Consider the following 27,755-nt stretch of genomic DNA (forward strand, 5'->3'; position numbering starts at 1 on the left):
TGGGACTTGAACTCATATTCTGAGACTCGAACCCAGCCAAAACCCATGGTACCTGATTTTATGACCTAATGAAGCTCAGATTCATCACAGAAAGAATTCAGTGAAAGACAAAGTGATAGGTAAGAAGTGGATTTATTCAGATTCTGAGAGGAGCACACTCCACAGAGTGTGAATAATCACAGAGGGCAAGTATAGCTGCAAAATGTGCCATGGTTAGTTTTTACAGGCTTACTAATTTCATATGCTAATGAGCAGGAGGGTTATTCCATCTATTGGGGGGAAAGGGTGGAGATTTCCAGGAATTGGGCAATGACCCACTCCTTGGTTTTTTGACAGTGCCTTGGAACTGTCATGGCCCCTCTGAGTGTCATTTAGCTTGCTGATTGAGGATCAAGGTCTAGTCTTTTCTGTCACCTTGGTCCCATTTGATTCTAATTGGTTTATGTTGTGTCCTTGGGCTGTCATTCTTTCAAAAGTTGTGCCCTGCCACTTTCTCTCCTATTACGGTACATCACCACCAACAAATTCGAAGAGAGTCACAAACCCCTCTCCCAATTTTTGCCGATGAAAAATTTCCCCCAAAACTGTGAGATAGTTTGGGGGTTTTAAGCATGAACCACCTGTTCCTATTGCTTGGCCATGCATAAAACTTTCTCTGCTCCATACTCTGACATTTCAGTTTCTTTGGCCTCCTTGTGCATCAGGCATGGACTTGTGTTCTGTAACACTGCTGGTATATGACTTCTTTTCAGTAGCTCTTGATCTTTCAATCTACAGACCTTGGCACAGAGTTCCTAAAACCTTGGAATTTTCTAAGTGTTGAAAACAATCAAGATATCTTTTTCTAGTTATTGAAATGATTTTAGAAAGCCCTATATAACCTAAGAATGGGCACTGATTGTCAGTGGACACAATTATGCGATTGAAGGGTTGGAATTTTCAGTCTTTCCATTGACATACAGGGAGAGAATAGAGACTAAAGTTATATTGAACCTATAGTCAATGATTTGATCAATTTGCCTCTATAATAAATCTCCATAGAAACTCAAAAGGATGGTTTATAGAGAGCTTTCAGTTTGGTGAACACATTGAGATACAGGAGAGTAGCATACTTAGAGTGGCGTGGAGGAACCAACACCTTACCACACATCTTACCTGATCCATTTGGCTGTTTCTATCTTTTTAAAATAGGTGATCTAATAAATACATGTTTCTCTCAGTTCTATGAGCTACTCTAGATATTCAAGCAAATCTAAGAGAAGGTCAAAGCTTTGGTTTTTCTAGTAGTCATGGATGAATGTAAGAGTTGGACTATAAAGAAAGCTGAGTGCCAAATAATTGATGCTTTTGAACTGCGGTGTTGGAGAAGACTCTTGAGAGTCCCTTGGGCTGCAAGGAGATCCAACCAGTCGATCCTAAAGGAAATCAGTCCTGAATATTCATTGGAAGGACTGATGCTGAAGCTTAAACTCCAATACTTTGGCCACCTGACATGAAGAACTGACTCATTGGAAAAGACCCTGATGCTGGGAAAGATTGAAAGCAGGAGGAGAAGGGGACAACAGAGGATGAGATAGTTGGATGGCATCATAGACTCAATGGACATGAGTTTGAGTATGCTCCGGGAGTTGGTGATGGACAGGGAAGCCTGGTGTGCTGCAGTCCTTGGGGTCACAAAAAGTTGGACATGACTGAGAGACTGACCTGAACTGAACTGAAGAAGAAGGTCATGGGAACTTCCAATCTATTGTGACTGATAAGTTTGATTGCCCCCCACCACAAAACTTGTAGGTCTTGAAATTGAGTGGGATTCTGTTGGAATCATGGACATGAAGGCCCTTCTGCTCCCCCATTTCCTGAAGGCAAGATTCAAGCCATCATGACTTTTCCTGAGATCCAAAGGGTGGATTTGAACAGTTGCTAATCAGGGGAGGGGCAGCCAAGAAATCACTGGACACAAGATTAAAGAGACCAGAGAAGCTCGTCAAGATCCCTGTTGTTCAGTCATGCACTCCTTTCCTACTCTTTGCAACCCCATGTGTTGCAGCCTGGCAGAACATAGACCAGAACCTGCCTCATGACTTGAGGGTGCAGCAAACTTTGGCTTCGTAATTGTCCTAGTAAGCATGCCAAAGGGGCATTCTTAGGGCAGGGCATGCTCTCTTCTCTGCTTCACTGCCTACCCCTGCATTCACACCCATGGAAACAAAACAAGATATTCCTGATCAACAGCAGAGCCTTGGCTAATCAAACTCCCTAGTATAGCTATTCCCTAACAATCTCATGTGACTTCTGCCAATAGGAGCCATTTTGTCTTCCTGCCATGGACAGCAAGAAGGCCCTCTGACTCCCTGCTTGCCAAATTATATGTGTCTGTCTTTTCATTACATGCTTGCCCCCATTTCAAGTCTTTCTCACCCACTGTGCTGGATGCGGCACCCATGGACTACAGCATGTCAGGTTTTCCTGAACTTCACCATCTCCAAGAGTTTGCTCAAACTCATGTCCATTGAATCAGGGGTGTCATTAAACCATCTCATGCTCTGTCTTTCCCTTCTTCTCAAGTCTTAAAACTTTCCCAGCGTCAGGGTTTTTTTCTATTGAATCACCTATTCTCATTAGATGGCCAAAGTATTGGAGCTTCAGCATCAGTATCCTTTGAATATTCAGGGTTGATTTACTTTAGGATTGATTGGTTTGATCTCCTTGAAGTCCAAGGGACTCTCAAGAGTCTTTGCCAACACCACAGTTCGAAAGCATCAATTTTTCAGCACTCAGCCTTCTTTATGGTCCAGCTCTCATATACATATATGACTACTGGAAAAACCATACCATACTATCAGCAAAGTAATGTCTCTGCTTTTTAATGTGCTGTTTAGGTTTGTCATAGCTTTTCTTCCAAGGAGCAAGCGTCTTTTAATTTCATGGCTGCAACAATCATCCATAGTGATTTTGGAGCCCAAGAAAATAAAGTCTGTCACTGTTTCCATTGTTTCTCCATCTATTTGCTATGAAGTGATGGGATTGGAAGCCATGATCTTTGTTTTTTGAATGTAGAGATTTAAGCCAGCTTTCTCACTCTCCTTTTCACTTTCATCAAGAGGGAACTCACTCCAGTACTCTTACCTGGAAAATCCCATGGACGGAAGAGCCTGGTAGGTTACACTTCATGGGGTCGCAAAGAGTCTGACAAGACTGAGCGACTTCACTTTCACTTTGCTTTCTGCCATTAGTGTGGTGTCATCTGCATAACTGAGGTTATTGATATTTCTTCTGGCAATCTTGATTACAGCATGAACTTCATTCAGCCTGGCATTTCACATGATGTACTCTGCATACAAGTTAAATAAGCAGGGTGACAATATACAGCCTTGATGTACTCCTTTCCCAATTTGGAACCAGCCCATTTTTTCATGTCCAGTTCTAACTGTTGCTTTTTGACTGCATACAGGTTTCTCAGGAGGCAGGTAAGGTGATCTGGTACCACCAACTCTTGAAAAATTTTTCAGTTTTTTGTGATCCACACAAAGGCTTTAGCATAGTCAATGAAGCAGAAGTAGATATTTTTCTGGAATTCTCTTGCTTTTTCTATGATTCAGTGTGTTGACAGTTTGGTCTGTGATTCCTCTGCCTTTTCTAAATCTAATTTGTACACCTGAAAATTCTCAGTTCATGTTCCTTTGGAGCCTAGCTTGAAGGATTTTTACTATTACCTTGCTAGTATGTGAAATGAGTGCAATTGTGCAGTAGTTTGAACATTCTTTGGCATTGCCTTTCATTGGTATTGGAATGAAAAATGACCTTTTCCAGTCTTGTGATCACTGCTGAGTTTTCTAAATTTGCTGGCATATTGAATTCAGCACTTTCACAGCATCATCTTTTAGGATTTGAAGTGGCTCATCTGGAATTCCATCACCTCCACTAGCTTTGTTCGTAGTGATCCTTCCTAAGGCCCAGCTGACTTCACACTCCAGGATGTCTGTCTCTAGGTGAATGATCACACCATCATGATTATCTGGGTCATTAACATATTTTTTATATAGTTCTTCTGTGTATTCTTGCCACCTCTTCTGAATATCTTCTGCTTCTCCTAGTTCCTTACTGCTTCTGTCCTTTATATTGTCCATCTTTGCATGAAATTGTCCCTGAAATCTCTAATTTTCTGGCCTTTCCTATCCTATTGCTTTCCTTTATTACTTTGCATTGTTCACTTAGGAAAGCTTTCTCATCTCTCCTTGCCATCTTTGGAACTCTGCCTTCAGATGGGTATGTCTTTAGGAGGCTGAAAATATGAAACATGAGAAGAGATTAAGGGAGTGTAAGCCACGCTCACATCTTAATCTTCCCAAAGACTCCACATTTGACACACTTATAAAACCCTCATCAAGGTCTCTGAGTTGAGATACACAGATTCTGAAGACAGAAGCCTGATATATCTCCCTTTGCCTGGAAAATCTGTCCTTTTCTATTCACCCAAAGCTCTGTCTTTGAGATTTCTTCACCAGTGTACTGAGAGGCTGAGCTTTCAGTAGCAGTCTGAACACTTATCCTGGGGAATCTGATGTTATCTCCAGATATATGGTGTCAGAATTGGGCTGAGTTATAAGATGCCCAGCTGGCCAAAAATGTTGTTTGTTAGATGTATGGAAAACCCCCTACCTCGCACACTGGACCTGGGTGCTCAGAATTCTTGTATCACAATAGAATAAATGCAAAGAGAATAGAAGGAAGGACATAATAAAGAAAACGGTATGATCACAGAACAAAAAAGTCAAAACTTAGTTTTTGAAAAATTTATAAAATTGATAATCACCTGTCAATTTCAGAAAGAGAACAGAGAGAGAATACCAATTTCTAAGATCCAGTTTTTTAAAAAGCAGGGACAGATGTAGTTATGAACCCCATAGACATTAACATGATTTTAAAAAAAGAGGGTATTATGCACAACTCAATAGTAAATTAGAAATCTGAAAAATTGGACAAATTTTGTTAAATCAAAATTTACCAAACTTGACACAAAGAGAAGCAGACAATTTTAGAAGAGCTATTTTTATTTTTAAAAACTGTTAAATTTAAAACTCCCTCCTCAAAAATAAGAAAACAAAAATTTCCAACATAAACTTTCACTGCTTAATTTTACCAATATTTATTTTAAAAATAGATATATCACAGAAACTTTCTCTGAGAATAAAAAGATAGGAAAGACTTTTTGACTTGTTTTATGAGGCAAAAAACTCAATACCAATACTTGACAAAGAAATTTTAAGAATAGAAAAACAGTATAAATAAAACATTAGGAAATTGGATCCACATAGTACATTATAAGCAAGTTACATAAACAAAATTTTGTTTTACCATTTGAGAATTTATGTGTGACTCAAAACATTAAAAATAGAAAAGATATAAAACATTTTGTCATCTCAAGAAATTCAGAATCAGCTCCTAATGAAATTCAATAGTCATCCATAATAAAAATGATAATAAAAAATTTAATAAGTTTGAAAGAAAATGTTCTTAATCTGAAAAACATTATCCATGATACACTTAGAGCAATTACCATGACTATATTGTTGTTTCTCAGTCACTCGTTCGTATCTGTTTGCGACTGCATGGACTGCAGCACTCCAGGCTTCCCTGTCCTTGACTATTTCCAGGAGTTTGCTCAAACTCATGTCCATTGAATCAGTGATGACATTCAACCATCTCATCCTCTGTCATCTCCTTCTCCTCTTGCCCTCAATCTTTCCCAGCATCAGGATCTTTTACAAAGAGTTGGCTCTTTACCTCAGGTGGCCAAAGTATTGAACTTCAGCTTCAGCATCAGTCCTTCTAATGAATTTCAGGGTTGATACCTAATATTAATTGTTGGAATATTCTTATCCAGTAAAAGTAAAAAGATGGGAATGACATCTGTCAATTCTATGCACTGGTTCAGAGTCAATCCCATTGGACAAGAAAATGCAAAAAAAGGTAGAAAGAGGACTGAAAAAAATTGAGAATTTTCATATTTAGAGCATTATGAGAGTATGAATAGAAAATCCAAAAGGATTTACAGATAAAATATTAATTTGATAAGTTAATTTAACATGCATACTGGAAGCAAAGACAAAATATTTTAACATATTTCTATATATTAGCAAAAATCAAGCTAACACATACACATGCACAAAAACTCTCATATAAAAAGAGTTGAAGAACTCTTGTATTGTGAGACTTAAGATTTATTTTTGAAAGTGTTTCATCTACATGTCATATTTAAAGTCATGAGTAAATTAACATTTTCCAAAGTAAGGAAACTTAGGGGAAAAAAACGCAAGTCAAGAAAACCACCTTTAAGAGATGATGACTTGATGGAAGGAGGAGAAAGAAGAGGTGTGAAGAAAAAAGAGAAAAGCTATAAAAAGGATGTGAAAAAGCTGTTACAAGACATCGGAAAGAAAAAGAATATCAGAATTTTTAAGCAAGTAAGAATTCTAGCTCGGTTTTAAAAAGAAAAAATGAAATTGTTGTGCTCATATAGCTAAAATATCCAGAGGTAGGTCAGTCTCCAGATCTGCTCTTTAGCTCTGTCTATTCTGTTTTATTTCTGAACTTCATCCCTGGTCCAGCTTTAACTACACTACAAAATTCTACAGCAACTTTGAGCTTAGAATGAATTATACCATCCAGATGAAGAGTTCTTCTTTCTTCAACCACTGAATATGAACTATAGACTTCAGTTAGCTTAGAGTACCAATTATTACAACTAAGTGATGAGAGGGGAGGTGAAATTCTGTATATTATCTTAGACCTTAGCTCTTATCTGGGGTCCATTTACTATCCAGGGACATTTGGAAATGTTTGAAGATCTATTTGGTTATTATAACTTGAGGAGAAGCTACTGGCATCTAGTGACAGAGGCCAGTTCAGTTCAGTCACTTAGTCATGTCCAACTCTTTGCAACCCCATGGACTGCAGCATGCCAGGCTTCCCTGTCCATCATCACCTCCTGAAGATTGCTCAAACTCATGTCCATCTAGTTGGTCATGCCATCCAACCATCTCATCCTCTGTCGTCCCCTTCTCCTCCTGCCTTCAATCTTTCCCAGCATTGGGTCTTTTCCAATGAGTCAGTTCTTTGCATCAGGTGGCCAAAGTATTGGGGCTTCGGCTTCAGCATCAGTCTTTCCAATGCTGCTAAAATTCCTACAAGTGCATTGAACAACTCTCCACCACAAAGAATTATTCAGCCCAAAGTATTATAGTTCAGGGCTTGAAAAATCTTTAGACAGGATGTTCTTAAAATTAAATGTGCATTCAAATAACCTAAAAGGCTTATGAAAACACAGCATTATAGTACCTATTCCAGGATTTTTTTTTCAATAGGTTTAGAGCTGAGCTTGAAAATTTCTTCTTCTAACAAGCTCACAGGTACTACTGCTACTGCTGGTTCATAATCCACACCCCCAAGAAACACAGACTAATCAGGGTCCTGGCCTTTGCTGAGGGTGCAGTGAAGCGTAGAACAGCATGCCTACCCTGTAAGATGAGGTGGTGTTTAATGCATGCTGGAGAAATAACCAGATGTACTAATGGATCAGAGAGAAAAAATATGTCATTTGAAAAATCATTTCCTACCCTGCCCAAATCATGACATCTGTATCGTCCTAGCATGATGGGGTGGCAGAACTGCTTCCAGTAACCCTGGCTTCTCCAAAACTTCCACTTGCTCTAACATCCCTTCCTAAATCCTACAAAAAATGTACTCAGAATCTCTTCTCCCCTTTCCTGTTGTATTTATTAAATAAGCTTAGATTTTTAAAGTGAAGTTTCCAGAAAATTGTAAAATAAGCAAAAGGATGAACAAACATAAATAAAAGTCAAAAATATGACTCGATATCAAAGATATCACAAATATCAAAGATAGCACAGATATCAACATCCCTGAGAGCAATAAAAACCTCTTGACTCTTTGCTTAAATATTTAACAACCATCTGCACCATTATCCCTCACCCATTCCAACTCACATTGAGAAATATGATCCTTTGCTGACAAATGAATCTCTACATGTAAACTACACTTATTGTATGGGCACAAGTGATTTCTCCAGAGGAGTTCAGAGCAGAAACAAGGAAAGCATGTTATTCTTGGCTATGTGGAAATATTTTAGTAAGAGGAAAACATAGAATATCAACTAAAGAGGGAAAAAAAAGAAGGAAAGGTGATTTGGGGGAAAAGACTCTTATTGAGAAAATTATATCAACTTGGATTATGTTACTAAACAAATACATAGGCAAGTTAAAGATCTTGCCTAGAACCCACCTAGGATAAGCCCCTCTCTAAAGGAACTTATAAGTAGAAGGAAAAGAAAAACAAAAAGAACTGCAGTGTTGTGGATACAGAATACTGTGAACCTGAGCATGATATCAGTCAAGGGAGGGTTATTTCCACTATATCATTTAGGAAGGCTTCCTGGAGAAAAACTTCTTTGCTGACCCTCATGGTTAGAAAATCAGCCAGGCAGAGACAGAGAAATTATGTTAAAAATGCTCAGCATCTCTGAAAATGTAATTATCTTGGCATAATAATAGTTAGCTCACTTTGACAAATGGTATTACAGCAGAAACAGAAAAAAATTTCAAATAAGAAGCAAAAGAGATGTCACTATAAAAGTTGTGTACATCATTTCATTTATTACAAGGTACATTCTTTCCCACATCTCACATTCAAGAAATCTGAGCAGATCTTAATATTAATATTGTCTTGTAATATATGAACAACTTTAATTCTGTTTCTGATCTTACAATCTACAGGAACTCTGATTTGATCAGATGACTATTTGATGAAATATGATGAAATTGACTACTGGGATGACCACTTGAGTTTCTGGGTTCCTGGGTACTTATTCCAAATGGAAAAGGAGACGGTGAGTGGCTCACAATATAGTCTGATATGACCTGTTAAGAGCACAAGCAAAAAATCACTCTGCATAAGAGATATTTCACACCATGCTCATAGCCAGCACTATTCACAAGAGCAGAAAGGTGGAATCAAACCATCTTTCCATAGGCAAATTAATTTATAATCTAAAATGTATCACACAGTCTTAAGAAGGAAAGAAATTCTAATATGTACCATCACATGAATGAATTATGAGGACATAATGCTAATTGAAATAAGCCAGTCACAAAAAAACAACACCAATGATTCCACTTTTAAGAGGTTCAAGATTCATACAGAGATTAATAGAGAAATAAACTAGAATGGTGGTGACCAGGGCATGAGGAGTGTAGTTTAACTGGCATAGACTTTAAGTTTTTCAAGATGAAAAGAGTCATTTAGAAATGACTAATGTGGCAAATTTTATGTCACGCATATTTTTACCACATTTAAAAAAAAATAGATTTACACAAAGATGGGAGTTGGAAAGAAATGGGAAAGGGTCTGGTGGAAATATTGAGGCTAAAGCGATAGATAAAATGGAGGGAAAGAGTGAGAGGATGGACAGAAAAGTAAAACAGAATAAAAAACTCACCAGTGCCTCCAAAACCATAATGAAAGACTTATCAAAAGGATGAGGGAGAGCACTATTATTATCACAGATATCAGGCCAATGGAGGTGGGGTGTCCTGGCAATTGAGAAGACACAGGGATATCACTTCAAACCCATTATCTATTTCTCTTGGCCTTCTTGTCTACTTGAGTGTCAGCACCTCCATTACCCACTTCTGACACATGGGCATCTCTGATTCCCTCTCTCATACTCCTGGAAGGCTTATACTCACAGCCACATTTTATGTCTCTCTCTTGTCCCATCTAATCTAGTCTACATTCTTCTTTCTTATCTATTCTATACCTTAGATTAGCTAATTTCATTCCTCTCGCACTGTTGTCCCAGAAATAAATCTCAACCTGACTCTCTGTCTCTGTCTCAATCTCTCTATTTTCTCTCCCACTCTTGCCCTCCCTCTCTCATTGGTTAAATCCCTTACCTTCTGCAGGCCCTCCCTCTGTGCTTGAGAACCATCTCCTCCCATTCCCAATTGTGCCCCAGTAATTTCTTACCCCAGTACAGGATGATGTCCTGGTTTCCTAGACTACTATGCTTCACTTGGCAACTCAGGCCAGCCGCCTCTCCAGCTGCCACATCTAGGGTTACTTGGAGATACCAAGTCCAGTCTGCATTGGGCATGATGTCTCCTTGCTGAGTACCAGGCTGCTCCTGCTTGCCCCTCATCCACATCACCCACACAGGTTTTGGGTAGAATCCTGAGACATGGCACACCAGCAGTAGGCGGCCAGGCCCAGGAGTGGGGCCACTGGACAGCCAGGCTTCAGGCTTCACTGGGATAGAAAGGAGCAGTAATAATGTCAGATTATGACTCTAATCCAGAGCATAGAGACTCGGAAACTCATAAGTTTGGATAGTGACTTCTTCCACTTTTTTGGAAACCAAATAATTTAATAATTAAAACACTCTCCTTTTAGGTACCTCCCACTTTTGAATTTAAAGAAGCTGATGAAAGGTGAAACAGAAAAGTCTTGGGGAGAGAACAGGACTAACCTTGCCTCTGCAGTTCTGCTTTCCCTGCATCAAGAACACTCAGGAGATATCGAGGGCAGGTTTCTAAGAGGAGCTTAGCTATAGTATCACAGATAGCTTGGTACTGAATGATGAGTGCACAGAAACGCTGGGCCTTGGTGCCGCCCTCTGGGGCAGGTGCACATGAATCATTCTTGATGCTCACGAAATCCAGTCCTCCTAAAGCTCCCTTCAAGAAGCTTCCTATGGCCTTCCCAGTATGCAGCTCACAGCCTGCTATGCCCTGGATCACAAAGGGGTCTGGATAGAAAGAAAACAGAGACAAAGTTATTTTTAAAAGCACACGAGAAAGACAGAGATGGGAAAAGGACATGGGACTTTGGATTTTGATGGAAAGGTCTGAGATGTGAAATGACTCAAAAAAAAAAAATGCCGTATTCAGAGACTTTTCATAAAAAAGGAGCATTTGGGAGAGTTACACATGTTGTAAATGGTAGAGATGTGCTCTTATAAGGAATAGGGTGGTCAAGAGGGGAGTCAGAAGTACAGCATTCTGGCCTGAAGGGGAGAGTTACACTGAGAGAAGGGATCAGGCATAAGATGCTTGAGGAGACAGATTGGAGGGATTCATTCACTCAGGAACAAGGTAGGTAAAGTGAGGACTTGTTGCTTGGGGTTTGAGAAAAACAAGTTATGTACAAACAAACCAGGAGATGTTCACAAAGGAGGAATTCCATCTATGGCACAAGAGTTCAAAGAATAGGAAAAATCTGGGATACCAGGTGGAGGTGTGGAGGTATGGAGTCAGGGTTGGAGGCTACTCTAGAGAGGTATGTACATGCAGAGAGCGTCCCCAGTTCAGAGGATTGTACTCACATTCCAACTGAAATTCACTGACATGGTCCTGCACTTCTCGAATAAATCCAATTAAGTAGACTCTAAATAGTTCCTCCAGCTCAGCCACCTCCTCATCACTGAAGTTGCCCTTCGACCAGGGCTTCAGGAAAATGGCAGTGTCTGAGACACTGTCCCAGCCATGAATCTGCAAATCGTCCAACCAGCCTGAGCCTTGATTTTGAGCCCAAGTGCTGTTGGCAAATGTCGAAATCTGGATGACATGGTAGGAGGTTGGCCCCTGGAATGCTGTGGTGGTGGAAGGAAAAGAAAAGTGAGGCAAAAGAGAATTAGGATAGAATGAAAAAGAACCCAGAGTATGAACAGTATAGAGCCTGAAACAGTTCCCTGCCCCAAGGCTTCTGGTTCCATCTCCAACCTCCAGAATGGAGGAGAGAGCTGGAGACAGGCGAGCCCAGACCCTTAGTGGTAGATGTGGCATATTTTTATCCAGAAGCCCTGCACCTATGCTGAAAACAGCCAGAGTTACTCTTACCATCCTCATTGTCACCACCTGGGACAATAACTGCTAGCAATAGAAGTGGCAGAAGCAGCATTTCAATGGAAAGTAGAGTTTCTGACTCTCAGAATTGGTATTTGATCTCTAATTTCAGCAAACCTTTTTCTCAGTACTTTATAATGACTTCCTCTCTCCCTCAACTGACAAGTCTCTTCCGCCCACACATCGCTCATCACCAAAAAACTGTGCTTCCCACAGCTCTGGGCTTTCATTCTGTTTCTCATTTCCTCTCTAGCTCATGACTTGTAGATTTTATTTTAATGTCTCTGGTCCAAATGATCTCCTTGATCTCAGTTTCCTTCGTATTTATTACCTTGGAAAAGTTACCATGCAATGTTGAAAGCTTATTTCACCTTCCTGATTCTTTATTTTCACATCTGTTAAGCAAAAGTATAATATTAAACAATTGATCGGCCTCCATTCTGTTTTTTAAATATTTTTTTATTTATAGCTGTGCTGAGTTTTCTTTGCTACCTGCTTCATACTTTCCCCACTTGTGGTGAATGGAGTTGCAGTACACAGGCTTCTCATTGCTGTGGCTTCTCCTGTTGCTGAGCACAGGCTCTTTGGCTTGTGGGCTTCAGTAGCTGTACATCGGAGGCTCTAGATCGTGAGCTCAGTAGTTGTGGCATGTGTGCTTAGTTGCTCCAGGACATGCGGGATCTTCCCAGATCAGGGATGGAACCTGTGTCCCCTGCATTGGCAGGCAGATTCTTAAGCACTGGACCACCCAGGGAAGTCCCCAGTCTTTTTAAATCTAGAGTTCCTTTGGTTTATCCACCCAACCTGAACTCTCTGTCCATGGCCACTCTCCTCTAGCATTTTGCCATTACCTCTTCCCAGTGTTCTCAATGGCCCGTGTTTTTTATCTCATTCCTCTTGCCTCATCTCTCTAATCTCACATTCTCCTTAGTATATGTGTGTGTGTGTGTGTGTGTGTGTATGTGTGTGTGTGTGTGTGTTGACAATCATTTACATGCAGGAAAATCATTTAAAACTCTTCTTTATCATATTTGATTCTGGAACCCAAGTCTCAGAATTAAATATGATAAACACAGCAGTCTCAGTCCCTGGTTTGGGAAGACTCCCTAGAGAAGGAAATGGTAACCCACTCCAGTATTCTTGCTTGGAGAATCCCATGGACAGAGGAGCCTGGTGGGCTACAATCCATGGGCTCACAAAGAGTAGGACACAACGGAAGCAACTTAGCATTATAGCACACTAGTTTACAATCTGAGAAAAATTGTCTTACACCATAGCAAATTTTGAAATTGAAATTTACATTTGTACAGGACAGTTTGCATTTACATTTAAGCAGGACAATTTACATTTGAGCAGGACAATTTGACACTCTGATTCTCTCCTGGACACAAAAGCCTCTTTTGTCTCATAGTCCTTGTTTGTAGGAAATAGGCTCTATTCTGCCTCCTTTACCTTCCCTCAGTTCCAAAAGGCAGATTTAAAGTTGCTAGTCAGGAAAGCGAGAGAATTCAGAAAAAAAGGATAAATAATCAAGAAACAATAGAGCAGAGGAGGAGGAGTCAAGACAATGGAGTAGGGATTTGCAAAATTGATCACCTCCGGCAAGTACATCAGGGTTTCCCCAGTGGCTCGGTGGTAAGAATCCACCTGCAATGCCTCAGACGCGGCTTCAATCCTTGGGTCAGGAAGATCCCCTGGAGGAGAGTATGGCAACCCACTCCAGTATTCTTACTGGGAAAATCCCATAAACAGAGGAGGCTGGTGGGCTACAGTACATAGGGTTGCAAAGAGTCAGAAGCAACTGAGCACAAGTACATCAAAAATATACCTATAAATGGGACAATTGTCATAGAACATCTGCTGAACACTAACAGACACTTAAAACAAAAATCCCCTCACAACCAGGTAAGATGAAAGAAAGAAAAAGAGAAAAGAGGAATCAAAAAAGAGACCAGCAACCCTGATGGGATGCTGAATATAAATATGAAAGGAAGTCCCTACACTCAGAAAAAAAAACCCTCAAGGTGGGAAAATCAACTGGGACAGAAAAGGACCCTCCAGGATCAAAGAACACAGCAGATGATCTGTGGAAAGCAGGACAAAGTTAAGTTAAACTTCACACATGATCTACACCACACCTCTGCACATTCCAGCCTGAATCATGAGCTGTCTGTTACAAAGAGGGACTGGTTGCTAGAAAGTGGGGTTGGGAGTATAGACCCAGGGAGAGGACAGACACTAGCTAAAAAAGACAGCCTGAAGAAACAGGAGTAAGGAGCTCCACAACTGGGAAAGTCTGTGGAAAAAGCCCCGGACACCACAGAAGCAAGATATCATTGTTGAGTGGTGCACTAGGAATATAACTACCATTACAAGCCCTTCCACCACCTGCCAATCTCTTTGGCACCTGTGGGTGCTGAGAGGGGCTTCTCTGAGTGGGCTGTGCCCACTCCTCAAGCCAGGGTCTCCACTGGCTGTGAGGGCGCCAGAGGTCTGAGCACCACCCATTCCAAAGCCTTCTTGGGAATCAATCATGGGCATTGTCTGAGAAAAGAATCCACTGATACTGACAGGGACTGAGTGCTAAAACATGGGGTTGAGAGAACTGATCAAGGGAGAGGAACACTGTTGGGTGCGTGGATACAGCAGAGGTGACAGGAGGGTGGGGATGCATGACTAAGAATGCCCCTAGAGGAAGTGAGATCTGCCTGGAAAGAGATGCACCATTGTAGAGAGGCACACAGGGAGTGCAGTGCTGGCACCATCCCCACATGCCAGCTCCTACCTCCATGGGCACTGGGAGGGACTTCCACCAGAGCAAGCCACCACAGATGGTTACGATCCTGTCTGAGTGAGTAATCATGCCCCAAGCAGCTGCTGCTTTCCCTCCCTTTTTCCTGGACAGGGAACAAGTATCTGAGGACAGCAGACATGCAGAAATGGAGTCAAAACCCAAGCTTAGCCACGTGGGCAGTGTGACTTAGAAAGAGGAATGGAAATCTTTCTGTACAGTTTCACAAGCCACATTCAAAATCCCTGAGATCAGCTAGGTAAATCCTGTATATGTGGAATACCTGAATAGATGTGAGTATTCTCACTATTGAAACCAGTCTAGCCTTCATAGCAGTGGACTTAGGGAGCAAATACATGCAGGAATTGGGCCAGATCAGAGTCTAAACTGCCCCCACAGTGCCCATAGTAGGTCCAGAGAACTACCTAGAGGCATTGAAAGGATTCCTGGAGAGGCAGGGATTGATTCTCGATCACTGTGGGAGCAAGATCCCTGACAGCAGAATTCCCAGGAAAATACTCTTATTAGTATTATTCTTTTTTGTATTTCTTTCATTTTGTTCACTTGTTGCTGTTGTCGCTTTTATTGTTTTCATCTTTTATTCTAACTTTATATTTTATTTTTTTAACATGTATGTTTTCTTATTTTTATTTAACTTTTTTCTATTTTTTACTTTGTTGGGTTTTTGTGTTTTTTTCCTGCCAATATCACTGATGAAAATACAGACAAAAATTCTCAAGAAAATGCTAGCAAACTCAATTCAGTAACACATTAAAAGTATCAGACACCATGATCAAGTGGAAATTTATGTCAGGGATACATGGATTCTTCAATACACAAAATCAACCAGTGTAATAAACCATATTAACAAATTGAAGAATAAAAACCATATGATCATCTAAATAGACTCATAAAAAAGTTTCAACAAAATTCAATACCCATTTATGATTAAAAAAACTCTCCAGAAAATGAGGATAAAGGGAAACTACATCAACATAATAAAGCCCATATATGACAAATCCACAGCAAATATTATTCCCAATGGTGAAAAACCAAAAGCATTTCCTCTAAGATCAGGAATAAGACAAGGTGTTCACTCTCACCATTATTATTCAACATAGTCTAGAAGTCCTAGTCATGGTAATCAGAGAGGAAAAATAAATAAAAAGAATCCAAATTGGAAAAGATGAAGTAAAAGAGTCATCGTTTGTAGATGACAAAATACTATACATGGAAAAACCTAAAGATTCCACCAGAAAACTATTAAGGCTAATCAACGAACTTAGTAATGTTACAGGATACAAAATAAGCATACAGAAATCTCTTGCTTTGCTATATGCTAATAACAAAGGATCAGGAAAAAAAATTACGGAAACAATTTCATTCACCACTGCCATAAAAAAGAATGAAAATCCTAGGAATAAACCTACCTAAGGAAGTAAAAGACCTGTATGCAGAAAACTATAAGACACTGATGAAAAAATCAAGACAATACTAAGAGATGGAGAGATGTATGATGTGCTTGGATTAGGAAAATCAATACTGTGAAAATGACTATACTACTCAAAACAACCTACAGATTTAATATAATCCCTATCAAATTACCAGTGGCATTTTTCACAGAGTAGACCAAAATATTTTCAGTTTGTATGGAAACACAAAAAACCCTAAATAGCCAAAACAATCTTGAGAGAAAAAAAGGAAACAGGAAGAATCAGGCTTCCCAACTTCAGGTACTATAAAGTTACAGTTAACAAGACAGTATGGTACTGGCACAAAAACAGAAATATGTATCAATGAAATGGATAGAAAGCCCAGAGATAAACTATGCACCTATGGTCACTTAATCTATGACAAAAAAAGGCAAGAATATGGAAAAAAGACAGTCTCTTAGTTAAGTGGTGCTGGGAAAACTAAACAACTACATGTAAAAGAATGAAATTATAACACTTCTTAATACCATACATAAAAATAAACTCAAAATGGATTAAAGACCTAAATGCAAAACCAGAAACTATAAAATTCTTAGAGGAAAACATAGGCAGAACAATCTCAGACATAAATCACAGCAAGATCTTTGACCCACCTCCTAGAGTAATGGAAATAAAAGCAAAAATAAATAAATAGGACCTAATTAAACTTAAAAGCTTTTGCACAACAATGGAAACTATAAACAATATAAAAAGACAACTCTAAGAATGGGAGAAATAATTGCAGATGGAGTAACTGACAAAGGATTAATCTCCAAAATATAAAAGCAGTTCATGCAACTCAATATCAGAAAAACAAACAACCCAATCAGAAAATGGGCAGAAGACCTAAACAGACATTTCTCCAAAGAAGATATACTGATGGCCAACAAAAATATGAAAAAAATTCTCAATGTTGCTCATTATTAGAGAAATGCAAATCAGTACTACAATGAGGTATTACCTCAAACTGATCAGGATGGCCATCATCAAAAAATCTACAAACAAATAAATTCTAGAGAGGATGTGGGGAAAAGGGACCCTCTTGCACTGTTGGTGGGAATGTAAATTGATACAGCCACTATGGAGAACAGTGTGGAGATTCTTAAAAAAACAAACAAACTAGGAACTGCAATATGACCCAGCAGTTCTACTGGACATATACCCCGAAAAGAAAGAAAGAAAGAAAGATAGTGCTAAGTCGTGTCCGACTCTTGCAACCTATGGACTGTAGCCTGCCAGGCTCCTCTGCCCATGGGGTTTTCCAAGCAAGAGTACTGGAGTGGGTTGCCATTTCCTTCTCCAGGGGATCTTCCCAACCCAGGAACCAAACCCAGGTCTCCAGAATTGCAGGCAATTTCCTTACTGACTGAGCTACACGGGAAGCTTATACCTTATCTCATATACCCTGCTGCTGCTGCTAAGTCGCTTCAGTCGTGTCCGACTCTGTGCGACCCCATAGACGGCAGCCCACCAGGCTCCCCCGTCCCTGGGATTCTCCAGGCAAGAACACTGGAGTGGGTTGCCATTTCCTTCTCCAATGCACGAAAGTGAAAAGTGAAAGTGAAGTCGCTCAGTCTTGTCCGACTCTTTGCGACCCCATGGACTGCAGCCTACCAGGCTCCTCCGTCCATGGGATTTTCCAGGCAAGAGTACTGAAGTGGGGTGCCATTGCCTTCTGGAGAAAACCATAATTCAAAAAGACACATGTACCCCACTGTTTATTGCAGCACTATTTACAATAGCTGGGACATGGAAGCAACCTAAATGTGGTTGAACTGAATCTGTTATACAGAACAAAGTCAGAAAAAGAAAGACAAATATCATATATTAACACATATATATGGATTCTAGAAAAATGGTACTGATGAACCAATCTGCAGAGCAGGAATAGAGACCCAGACACGGAGAACAGACTTGTGGAAACAGCAGGGGAAGGACAGGGTGGGATGAATAGAGAGAGTAGGATTGACGCATATATATATCACCATATGTAAAATAGATAGCTAGTAGAAAGTTGCTGTGTAACACAGGAAGCTCACCCAGCGCTTTCTGACAACCCTGAGGGGGTGGAATGGGGGATGGGGTGGGAGGGCATATATATGGGAGGGCATATATGTATACTTATGGCTTATTCATGTTTTTTGTACAAAACCAATACAATATTGTAAAGCAATTATTCCTCAATTAAAAACATATTAAGAAAAAGAATGGAAGAAAATGTTTGCAAAAGAAGCAATTGACTTCCTGGAATGGTTGATGGTTGAAAGGCGATCACGTGGACCAGAGCTCAGTTCTGGGACTGTGTCTCAAGGGCCAGGAGGGGAAGGCGAGAGAGGTACCCGGGGCCCGTCTCCCCACCTCATAGGAGTCCTGACGCCCCAGCCCTGGCTCCTTCGCCGTAACACTATGTACCCATCTATGGGACAGGAGACATCGAGCCTCGCGTTTGCCGCGGAGACTGCAAGTTTCTGCAGGCCTCTGCCCGAGCTCCGTCGCCAAGGGCCCTGAGGACGGCGGCCTGGGCCTTTTTCGAACATTTGACGTCATGTTTTTGCTGTTGTTTGACATCATTTTATAGCGAGGTTTGGAGTTTGACGCCCCACCTGAGGTGACCCTGCCCTGGTCTCTCGCTTCTCGGGGTCCCATTCCACCCACTGTGTCCTGTGGCAGTGGCAGGTGCAGCAGCACTGGTGAACCCGGGCAGGGCTGTGTGACGTTTGAGGATGTGCTCCTGTACTTTTCTTGGGAGAACTGGGAGCTGCTAGAGGAAGCTCAGAGACTCCTGTACCCTGATGTGATGCTGGAGAACTTTGCACTTGTGTCATCACCAGGACTTGTGGTTTCCAGGTCTCATGGGGCTACTCAGCTGGAGCCGGAGGGGGGCCCGGGGTGTCTGAGGAGGTAGACACTGCTCCAGTCATAGCAGAGAAGACCTGGAGGAGGCCTGGACCTGGTCACTGGCCCGGAGTGGCAGGTGTAGCTGCACTTTCTGAGCAGGGAGGTCCTGTGAACCGGCCACAGATGAGAACTCCCCAGGCTGAGCCTTCCACCCACATGGTTCACCCCTGCGACATGTGTGGCCCAGTCTTGAAAGACAGTTTGTCCCCAGGCTGAGCCTCAGGGAACTCCCAGCAGGTGAATCATGGGGAGAGACTTCTGGTGTAGTGTAAACCTTGAACGGATGCAGAAGTGGTGGAATGGAGTCTTCAGAAGAGAAAATCCAGGCTTCGTTTGTAAAGCACTGTGGATCATGTGCATCAGAGACAGCCTTCACTTTCAGGGAGGGTGGAGAGAACTTCTGGGCCAGCACCTGGCCCGTCACCATGGGGAAGAGCCATGCGGGCATTTCGGGAGCTTTTTCTCTGCTGTCATGGCTAAGAGGTCCTTTTGGGTATTGGGTTCCCAATGAGCCAGAAAGCACAACTGAAGCCATAAAGCCTTCTGCTTCTCAGCGGCCCTTGTCAGAAGAAATGTTACTCCAGGGTCAGTTGACTCTGGGACTCTGGATTGGAGAAAACTAGGAATCAGAAATGCAGAAAGAGCCCTTGAGCCCAGGGACAGTTTCCCACAAGGAGAGTCTCCTGAGGAGGATGAACTGTGAACACAGTGATATGAGGACAGGTAACAGTCTGCACTCCAGCAATTACTCTAGCAATCTTCTGGAAGATGCTTTTCATAAACAAAACTCACATGCACCAGGGAAAGCATCCATGATCTATCCAGAGAAGAATCTCTGCAAGTGGAAGAAATGTGGGGAAGGCTTCAACAAACGTTGATGTGCCTTTTTCATGAGGGTGGGCCCGAGTCAGCACATGAGGATTTATGCTCAGCAGAACTACGAGTAGTCAGGCTCATGCAGCAACAGCACATTCACACTGAGAAGTATTATGAATGCAAAGAATATGGGGAAGCGTCTTGTGTTTGCTCTGCTTTTGTCCCAAGTAACATTTCCCACTCCAAAGATAATCATACTTTGATTGCAAAGTATGTGGGTATACCTTTTGTGACAGCTGTTTTTTCACTCATCATGTGGGGGTTCTCACAGGAGAGGTTCTCACAGGAGTGCATGTGCAGTGCACATGAACTGCACTAAGTGCGGTGAATGTGGAAAAGCCTTCACTCACTCTTATTTGTCTGGCCTAATACGATCCACGCTGGAGAAAAACCCTTTGAGTGTAAGAATATCAGAGAGTCTTTCGTTATAGCTCCTCCCTGATTTCACATGGGAAGGCTCACATGAAGGAGAAACCCCGTGCATCCAGTGAATGTGGACAGTCCCTCTGCCTTCATTCATCCCTTACCAAGCCTCAGAGTGTTCATGCTGGGGAGAAACCCTGTGAGCATAAGAAATGGGTGAAAGCCTTTTACAAGTGGACTTGTCTCAGGCACGATCAGAGAACTCATACTGGATAAAGACCTTTTGACTGTAACTTCTGGGGAAAACCTTCTGAACAGAGGAAGCGTCTTACTCTGAGGAATTATACCAAAGAGAAATACGTGTCCATATATTGTGAGAAAATCTGAGGCCAATCATCACTTATTGTCATTGGAAGAATCATATAGGAAATGGATCCATCCTAGGACACTGCATCTGAGAATTTATAAAGGAGAGAGAACCAGTGGCTACTGTGCAGTTTCCAAGATCTTCAACCATAGCTCTACCCTTACTAAACACTAAAAAAGCAAGCACAGGAATATTTAATAAACAAAAACAAGGGAGAAAGAAAAATATAAGTAGATGTAACAGGCAAAGAAATGTATTTATGACTTTTTTTTCTGGTTTTCCTGAGAAACCTATGACAATTTATTGGCTGTTTTTGTTGTTGTTGTAGGGTGGCAGGGGAAGTGTTTGAGAGATAAGCACCTGAATTAATAGGTACCGTGTGCTACACCACACCAGGAAAGCTGGAAGCTTGAGAACAGCTCTGCAAATGTTACAAAACATCGTCTTAGGTAATGCCTTGATTTATGAAGCCTTTTAAACTTAAATTAGGATACAAAAATATTGTCTAAAATTATATTCTAAAGACATAAGGAAACACTTATGAATAGGCACATTTTACTTTACTACTTAAAACTGTTTAAGTCTTCATTTTTATTTATCCATTAATTATCGAGATATAATTGACATATAACAGTGTGTAGGTTTAAGATGTACAATGTATTTATCTGATACGTTTATACTGTAGTATGATTGCCATTATTGCATTAGTTAGCCTCTGTTGTGCCACAGAATTATCAGCTCTTCTAGTGGTGGGAACAAATAAGAATATCATCTCTTGGCAAGTTTAATGTTTGTAATATAGTTTTGTTGTCTGTAATCCCTGTACTTTATATTAGATCTCTAGGAATTATTTGTCTACGAGTTGTAAGAATATACCCCTGAACATCATCTCTCCCATCCCCTGACCTCAACCCCAGCCTTTGGTACCATCACTGTGATGTTTCCAGTTCAGTTTTTGGTTTTGCTTTGCTTTTTCCATGTATCAGGGATATTATACAATATTTGACGTATATCACTTAGCATAAGGTCCTCAAGGTCCATCTGTATTGTTGAAAATGGCAGGGTTTCCTTTTTCTCAGGGCTGAGTAGTATTCCATTGTTGGTGTGTATAGGTTTTTATTCATTTATCCATTGATGGACATTTTGGTTGTTTCCACATCTTCGCTATTGTAAACTATAATAAACATGGAAGTGCTTATAAAAAAAAAGAAGCAATTGGCAAAGGATTAATCTCCAAAAGATACAAGCAACTTATGAAGCTCAATATCATAAAAAACAAACAACACAATTAAAAAATCGACAGAAGATCTAAATAGACATTTCTCCAAAGAAGACATACAGATGGCCAACAAACACATGAAGATATGCTCCACATCACTGGTTATTAGAGAAATGCAAATCAAAACTGTGATGATGTATCACCTCACACTGGTCAATATGGCCATCATCAAAAAAATCTACAAACAATAAATGCTGGAGAGGTGTAGAGAAAAGTGAACCCTTATTTACTGTTGGTGGGAGTGTAAATTGGTACAGCCACTATGGAAAACAGTATGGAAGTTCCCTAAAAAACTAAAAATAAGAGTGGATTCCACAATATGACCCAGCAATCCAACTCCTAGGCATATATCCAGAGAAACCATAATTCAGAAAGATACATTCACCCTCAGTGTTCATAGCAGCACTGTTTACAATAGCCAGGACATGGAGGCAATTTAAATGTCCATCAAAAGAGGAATGGATTAAGAAGATATGAGGGCTTTCTTGCTGGCTCCTGGTAAAGAATCCACCTGTCAATCCAGGAGACATGTGTTCAATCTCTGATCCAGGAAAATCTCACATGCTGCAGAGCAACTAAGCTCATGAGCCACAACTGTTGAGCTTGTGTTCTGGAGCCCGGGAGCTGCAATTACTGAGCCCACATGCTGCAAACACTGAAACCCACACACACTAAAGCCTGTGTTCTGCAACAAGAGAAACCACTGCAATTAGTCTACACATTCAAACGAGTAACCCCTATTACTGCAACTAGAGAAAAGCCCCCACAGCAGTGAAGACCTAACATAGCCAAAAAAAATTGATAAATGAAGTAAAGCAGAATCAGAAAAATAAATATCAGATATGAACACATATATGTGGAACTTAGAAAAATGGTAAAGATGAACATGTTTGCAAAGCAGAAATAGAGACACAGATGTAAAGAACAAATATATGGATAGCAAGGGGGAAAGTGGGTGGGAGCAACTGAGAGATTGAGATTCACATATATATACTATTAATACTGCGTATAAAACAGATAACTAATGAAAACCTACTGTATAGCACAGGGAAATCTAATTAACGCATTGTGGTGACCTGAATGGATAGAAAGTCCTAAAGGGTGGGAATATATGTATATGTACGTTGTTTCATGTTGCTGTACAGTAGAAACTAACACAATATTGTATAGCAACCATACTCCAATTTTTAAAAAACAGAAATAGAACAAACTTAGAGATTCCTGGTTTCTCCTCAAAGAATATTCATAACAATATCTTTGACAGCACTAGCAGAAAATAAGACCACCACACCAGATGGAGGATGCGAACATAGGCTGAGTAAAAGATTCGAGTACACGCCCCTGTTACCGCATCACCAAAAAGAAGAAAAGTTTCACATCCTGCAGTCCTCCCCCCAAATTTTGCCTATAAAAACATTTCCCTCAAAACCACAAAGAAGTCTGGGATTCTCGAGCATGTCACCCATTCTTCTTGCTTGGCGTTGTATAAACATATCTCTGCTTCAAACTCTGATGTTCAGGATTGTTTGACTTCATTGTGCCTTAGGCACATGAACTTGTGTTCAGTATCAATTTTGGCAAGTCATCCAGAATTCTGTACCCAGAGCAGGTGAGTCAGAAGTAGCCCCTTTCCTGAGTTCCCAGTAGCTGTTGGGGCTCATTTTGCTCCAGGCATCTGGAAGGAATGTCCCTGACAGGTGCCAGTAACCCCACAGCACAAGACTGTTTGAAGCCAAGAAATGTCTGGCGCTAGAGTCCTCATTCAGTGTAATTTGAGGCTAAGTTGCTTCATCTTGCACAGGCTGGGAAATCCCTCCATTCCATATAGGCAACTTCCCTTGCAGGAACTGAGCCACTCAGGTCTCCCTGAGAGCCATTCTGAGTGTCTTCTCTATTAAGAACTGGGCCAATCTGTTTGGAGGCCTCCATCTGGGAGTGAAAGTGGAATTTTTAGATTACATCTCCTCTGATTTTCTGTCTATATGACCACAGCTTATTTGTTACCATCAGTTCAGTTCAGATCAGTCGCTCAGTCGTGTCCAACTCTTTGCGACCCCATGAATCGCAGCACGCCAGGCCTCCCTGTCCATCACCGACTCCCGGAGTCTAACCAAACCCATGTCCATCGAGTCGGTGATGCCACCCAGCCATCTCATCTTCTGTCATCCCCTTCTGCTCCTGCCCCCAATCCTTCCCAGCATTAGGGTCTTTTCCAATGAGTCAACTTCTCGCAAGAGGTGGCCGTAGTATTGGAGTTTCAGCTTCAACATCAGTCCTTCCAATGAACACCTAGGACTGATCTCCTTTAGGATGGACTGGTTGGATCTTCTTGCAGTCCAAGGGTCTCTCAAGAGTCTTCTCCAACACCACAGTTCAAAAGCATCAATTCTTCAGCGCTCAGCTTTCTTCACCGTCTAACTCTCACATTTGTTACCACAGTTGTTTTATGTGTGTGTGTGTCAGTACTTGCATTGGCCAGTTAGGATGTCTTTGGTGAGTAACAGTTCTCCCTATTACATTGGGCTTCACTTGAGGCAGAGCATTGGTTGGGGGTTTTCCTTTTTGGACTAGGTCATTCATTCACCTTCATCTCTGATGGGGCATTTGTTTTTCTGGGGCTAGGGAACTGCAATTCTAGGAAAACTCTCTGCATTGCATTGGTACGCTGTTTGGCTATGAATAAATAAGTGTGAGTGATCAGAGCTCTGTTCCAGCTTGTAGTTCCCCTAGGATATCTTTGCAAAAATCGGAGGATCTTCAGCTCTGCTCCCATGAGAAAGAATTGGTATTTCTGTCCCCCTGTGCCTTGATGTAAATGTTCTATCAAGGGTCTCAGGAACACATCTTATCTAGGCCATCTCTAATTCCTAACACTAAAAGTAAAAAAGGAAAGAAACATAGGATTGGGGAGGCTTTTTTAAACTCAAGCAGAAAAGCTGTGAAATCTCTGGTTTTGTCTTCACATGAAAATTAACTTGCAAATGGACTAGTTAATGGACTAAAAGTAAGTGCATGCAAATTAAAAACTTCTACATATTTAGAAAATTGATCAGGATGACTTTCAGGTCCACATGATCTAGAAAACATTCCATACTGAATCAACACCTGGTAGAAAAGCTAGCTTAAGTTTGTTGCTTTGATTAATATAGACATGTCTCTAGAGTCATTGCTGTTAAGTGTAATACTATTGTTGTACCTAGTTTTATTAGGGATCAAACAAAACTTTATATGATTTGCAAATATATCAGCAAGGAAAATAACCTGATATGATGAAAATGGTGGTGGTTTAGTCACTAAGTCGTGGCCAACATTTGCGATCCTATGGACATAGTTCATCAGGATCCTTTGTCCATGGGATTTTCCAAGCAACACTACTGGAGTAAGTTGTCATCTCCTTCTACAGGATCTTCCTGACCCAGGGATCAAACCTGAATCTCCTGCACTGACAGACAGATTCTCTACCACTAGTGCCACCTGGGAAGCCCCATGATAAAAATGTTGTTGTTCAGTCACCAAGTCGTGTCCAATTCTTTGTGACCCCACGGACTGCAGCACACCAGGCTTCCCTGTCCCTCATCACCTCCTGCAGTTCACCTAAGTTCCTGAAGTTAATGCAAATGAGATGAGCGTGCTTCTAGGTAAACTCTATAGAAACAAATTATGTTTTGGAAATGTCTATCTAAAATAATCTCTCCAGATATTTGATAACTTGAAATTTTAGAATTCGGTAGTAAGATAAGAATGTTGAGAACTGATGTCTCAGTCCTAGAAGAACCTTGGGATGCCATGTACTATGAATACCAGGGAGGATGCTCCACCAAAGTTAGACAATTTTTGGCAGGCCAGTCAACCCTGAATGCTGCAGGACTCTGATTGGGAAACTAGATATGGACCAGAGAAATAATAATAATAGGCATGACTTGCTATATAAAGAGGGTATGGAAATTTAGAGACAAGGAAGCGATATTGTTGGTGTAAAAGACAAGGTAAATGGTATGAGAACAGGAAGGAATTTTACTGTATGGGTTGCTTCTGGACCCACATGGAGTAAAATGATGTAAGTTTATTGAATAGATAGATCACTCAAATAAAATAAGTTACTGAAATATTAACTAACAAACATTGGCTTCCTTTTGAAGAGAAAATAAGGGACTATTAATGAATATGTTTGGTGCCACCTCTATAAGAAAGCACATGTTTTCAGAAATTACTGTTGCATTTACATTTAGCAATCTACAGAATGCTAGTAGGAAAGACAGTTCATAACTGCTTCTTAGTTTTCACTAGGAAGTTCAGGAATCTACTTAAACACGCAATTAAAGGTAGTAAATAGGGGAAGCATTATAATATGCCAGGAAAATTAGATTCATGTTTTTAATAAAAGAAGGCACAAAGAATGGAATGACATTTAGTTAAAGGGAAAAAGGACAATTTTTTCCTAGAACTGGTTGTTCTGAATGGAAAAGAGCCAAAGTGATAAGGACCAAAGTGATATGGATAAACCTGTAGAAGGCTTGTGAAAGGAAACACTGCAAAGAGTTGTCCTTGATCAGGATTCTCTAAGATTGGATTGAATTTAGTTGGGTAAATGGATTTTATTGGGATTGGGCTTAGGCAAGACTGAATTTGGTTTCTCTGTTAAGAGAATAGTTTTCTTGGAATGCTTCTTTTGATAACAGATTGTGTGAGTTTCTCTGTCTTTAAGTGATTTGTATTTGCCTTTGAAGTCTTTTCACTTTAATTAAGTGAATAAGTATAGTTTGACAGATTCTAAATTTTGCCCTCCAACCAACACTGAAATGCTTCAGAGGAATTCTGAGGCATCTCAGAGAAATACTGTATTAACCAGGAAAATCTGGTAAATTAAATTATATGCGAAGCAGGTTAAGGAATGATGAGCCTTCTCAGGTTATACTGTATGGATAAGCATTATTAATACAGATATTCTAAAAATTACATGAAATTTGTAAAAAGTTGTTATGTCCTCATAAAATGTTACCAATCATAATTCTGATTATTGTAATCAAATTTCTTTACCAATTACATTGTAATTAAGCATGTAACTGTGGACTTAAGTCTTTCTGTCATTTAAAGACAGATATTGTTGCACTCTGATGCTTTTGCCAAAGTGCTTCAAATTGAAGTAGACTCATAGAAAGGAACTTGTGACAACTAAAAGTCTCTGATAAATTTCAGATTATACCACTGAACTAGGTAAAAAAATTAAAGCATCCTGGGGAAACTTGGTGGCTTCATAAAAATTAATAAAAGAATTAGTTACTGAGTGAACTGGTGAATATGATCATAATGTTTATGGAGTATTTTTGTCTGGAATATTGTTGCTTTTGATCTATGTTTTCCAGATAAAAGGAAGCCCTTCCCCTCAAGCTACTATAACTTACAGCAATTAAGTAAAGTAGACATCTATGTGTAGAATTGCAATATTGTTCTTTTCTCTCTGCCTGGTCCCTCCAGAAACTGGAGAGTGTTGGAGTCTGAGCAGCTTTACCTGGTGAATGTGGAAGACTATCTTCTGGCCTGTGGGAGACTCTTGCTGTCTTGGGAATTTAGTCTGAGACTCCTGAGGAGTTCCACAACGTCCAGTGTGGAAGAGCCTATGTGGTCAATAGACTGGACTTATCTGGAAATAAATTAGTCTTGATTTGGCCCTGTTTGATGGAGATAAGGGAAATTAGAGACAAAAATATTGTTTCAATACATATTAAATTCTAGTTTTGTTGAAGTTACTGTGTTAAGCACTTTTTTGCCCTAATAGTCAGAAGGAAAAAAA

General features: G+C 40.5%; 1 protein-coding gene and 1 long non-coding RNA gene across 2 annotated transcripts; one reads left to right on the forward strand and one right to left on the reverse strand.

Moving 5' to 3' along the window:
* LOC145504865 (uncharacterized) lies at nt 1-13,851 on the forward strand. The gene is made up of 2 exons (XR_014052557.1): nt 1-119; nt 8,793-13,851. It is a non-coding gene; the product is annotated as an uncharacterized LOC145504865 (long non-coding RNA).
* Nucleotides 8,644-12,047, reverse strand: LOC145504864 (T-cell surface glycoprotein CD1b-1). The gene is made up of 6 exons (XM_081486185.1): nt 11,913-12,047; nt 11,399-11,665; nt 10,544-10,822; nt 10,045-10,323; nt 9,515-9,608; nt 8,644-8,936 (listed from the first exon to the last, which is right to left on the reverse strand). The coding sequence occupies exons 1-6, from the start codon at nt 11,971-11,973 to the stop codon at nt 8,915-8,917; spliced, it is 1,002 nt and encodes a 333-aa protein (XP_081342311.1). The 5' UTR covers nt 11,974-12,047; the 3' UTR covers nt 8,644-8,914.
* Nucleotides 13,852-27,755: the final 13,904 nt, after the last annotated feature.

The sequence above is a fragment of the Giraffa tippelskirchi genome, chromosome 5 (assembly GCF_054371585.1).
Source record: "Giraffa tippelskirchi isolate mGirTip1 chromosome 5, T2T-mGirTip1v1.2.pri, whole genome shotgun sequence".
Taxonomy (NCBI): Eukaryota; Metazoa; Chordata; class Mammalia; order Artiodactyla; family Giraffidae; genus Giraffa; species Giraffa tippelskirchi.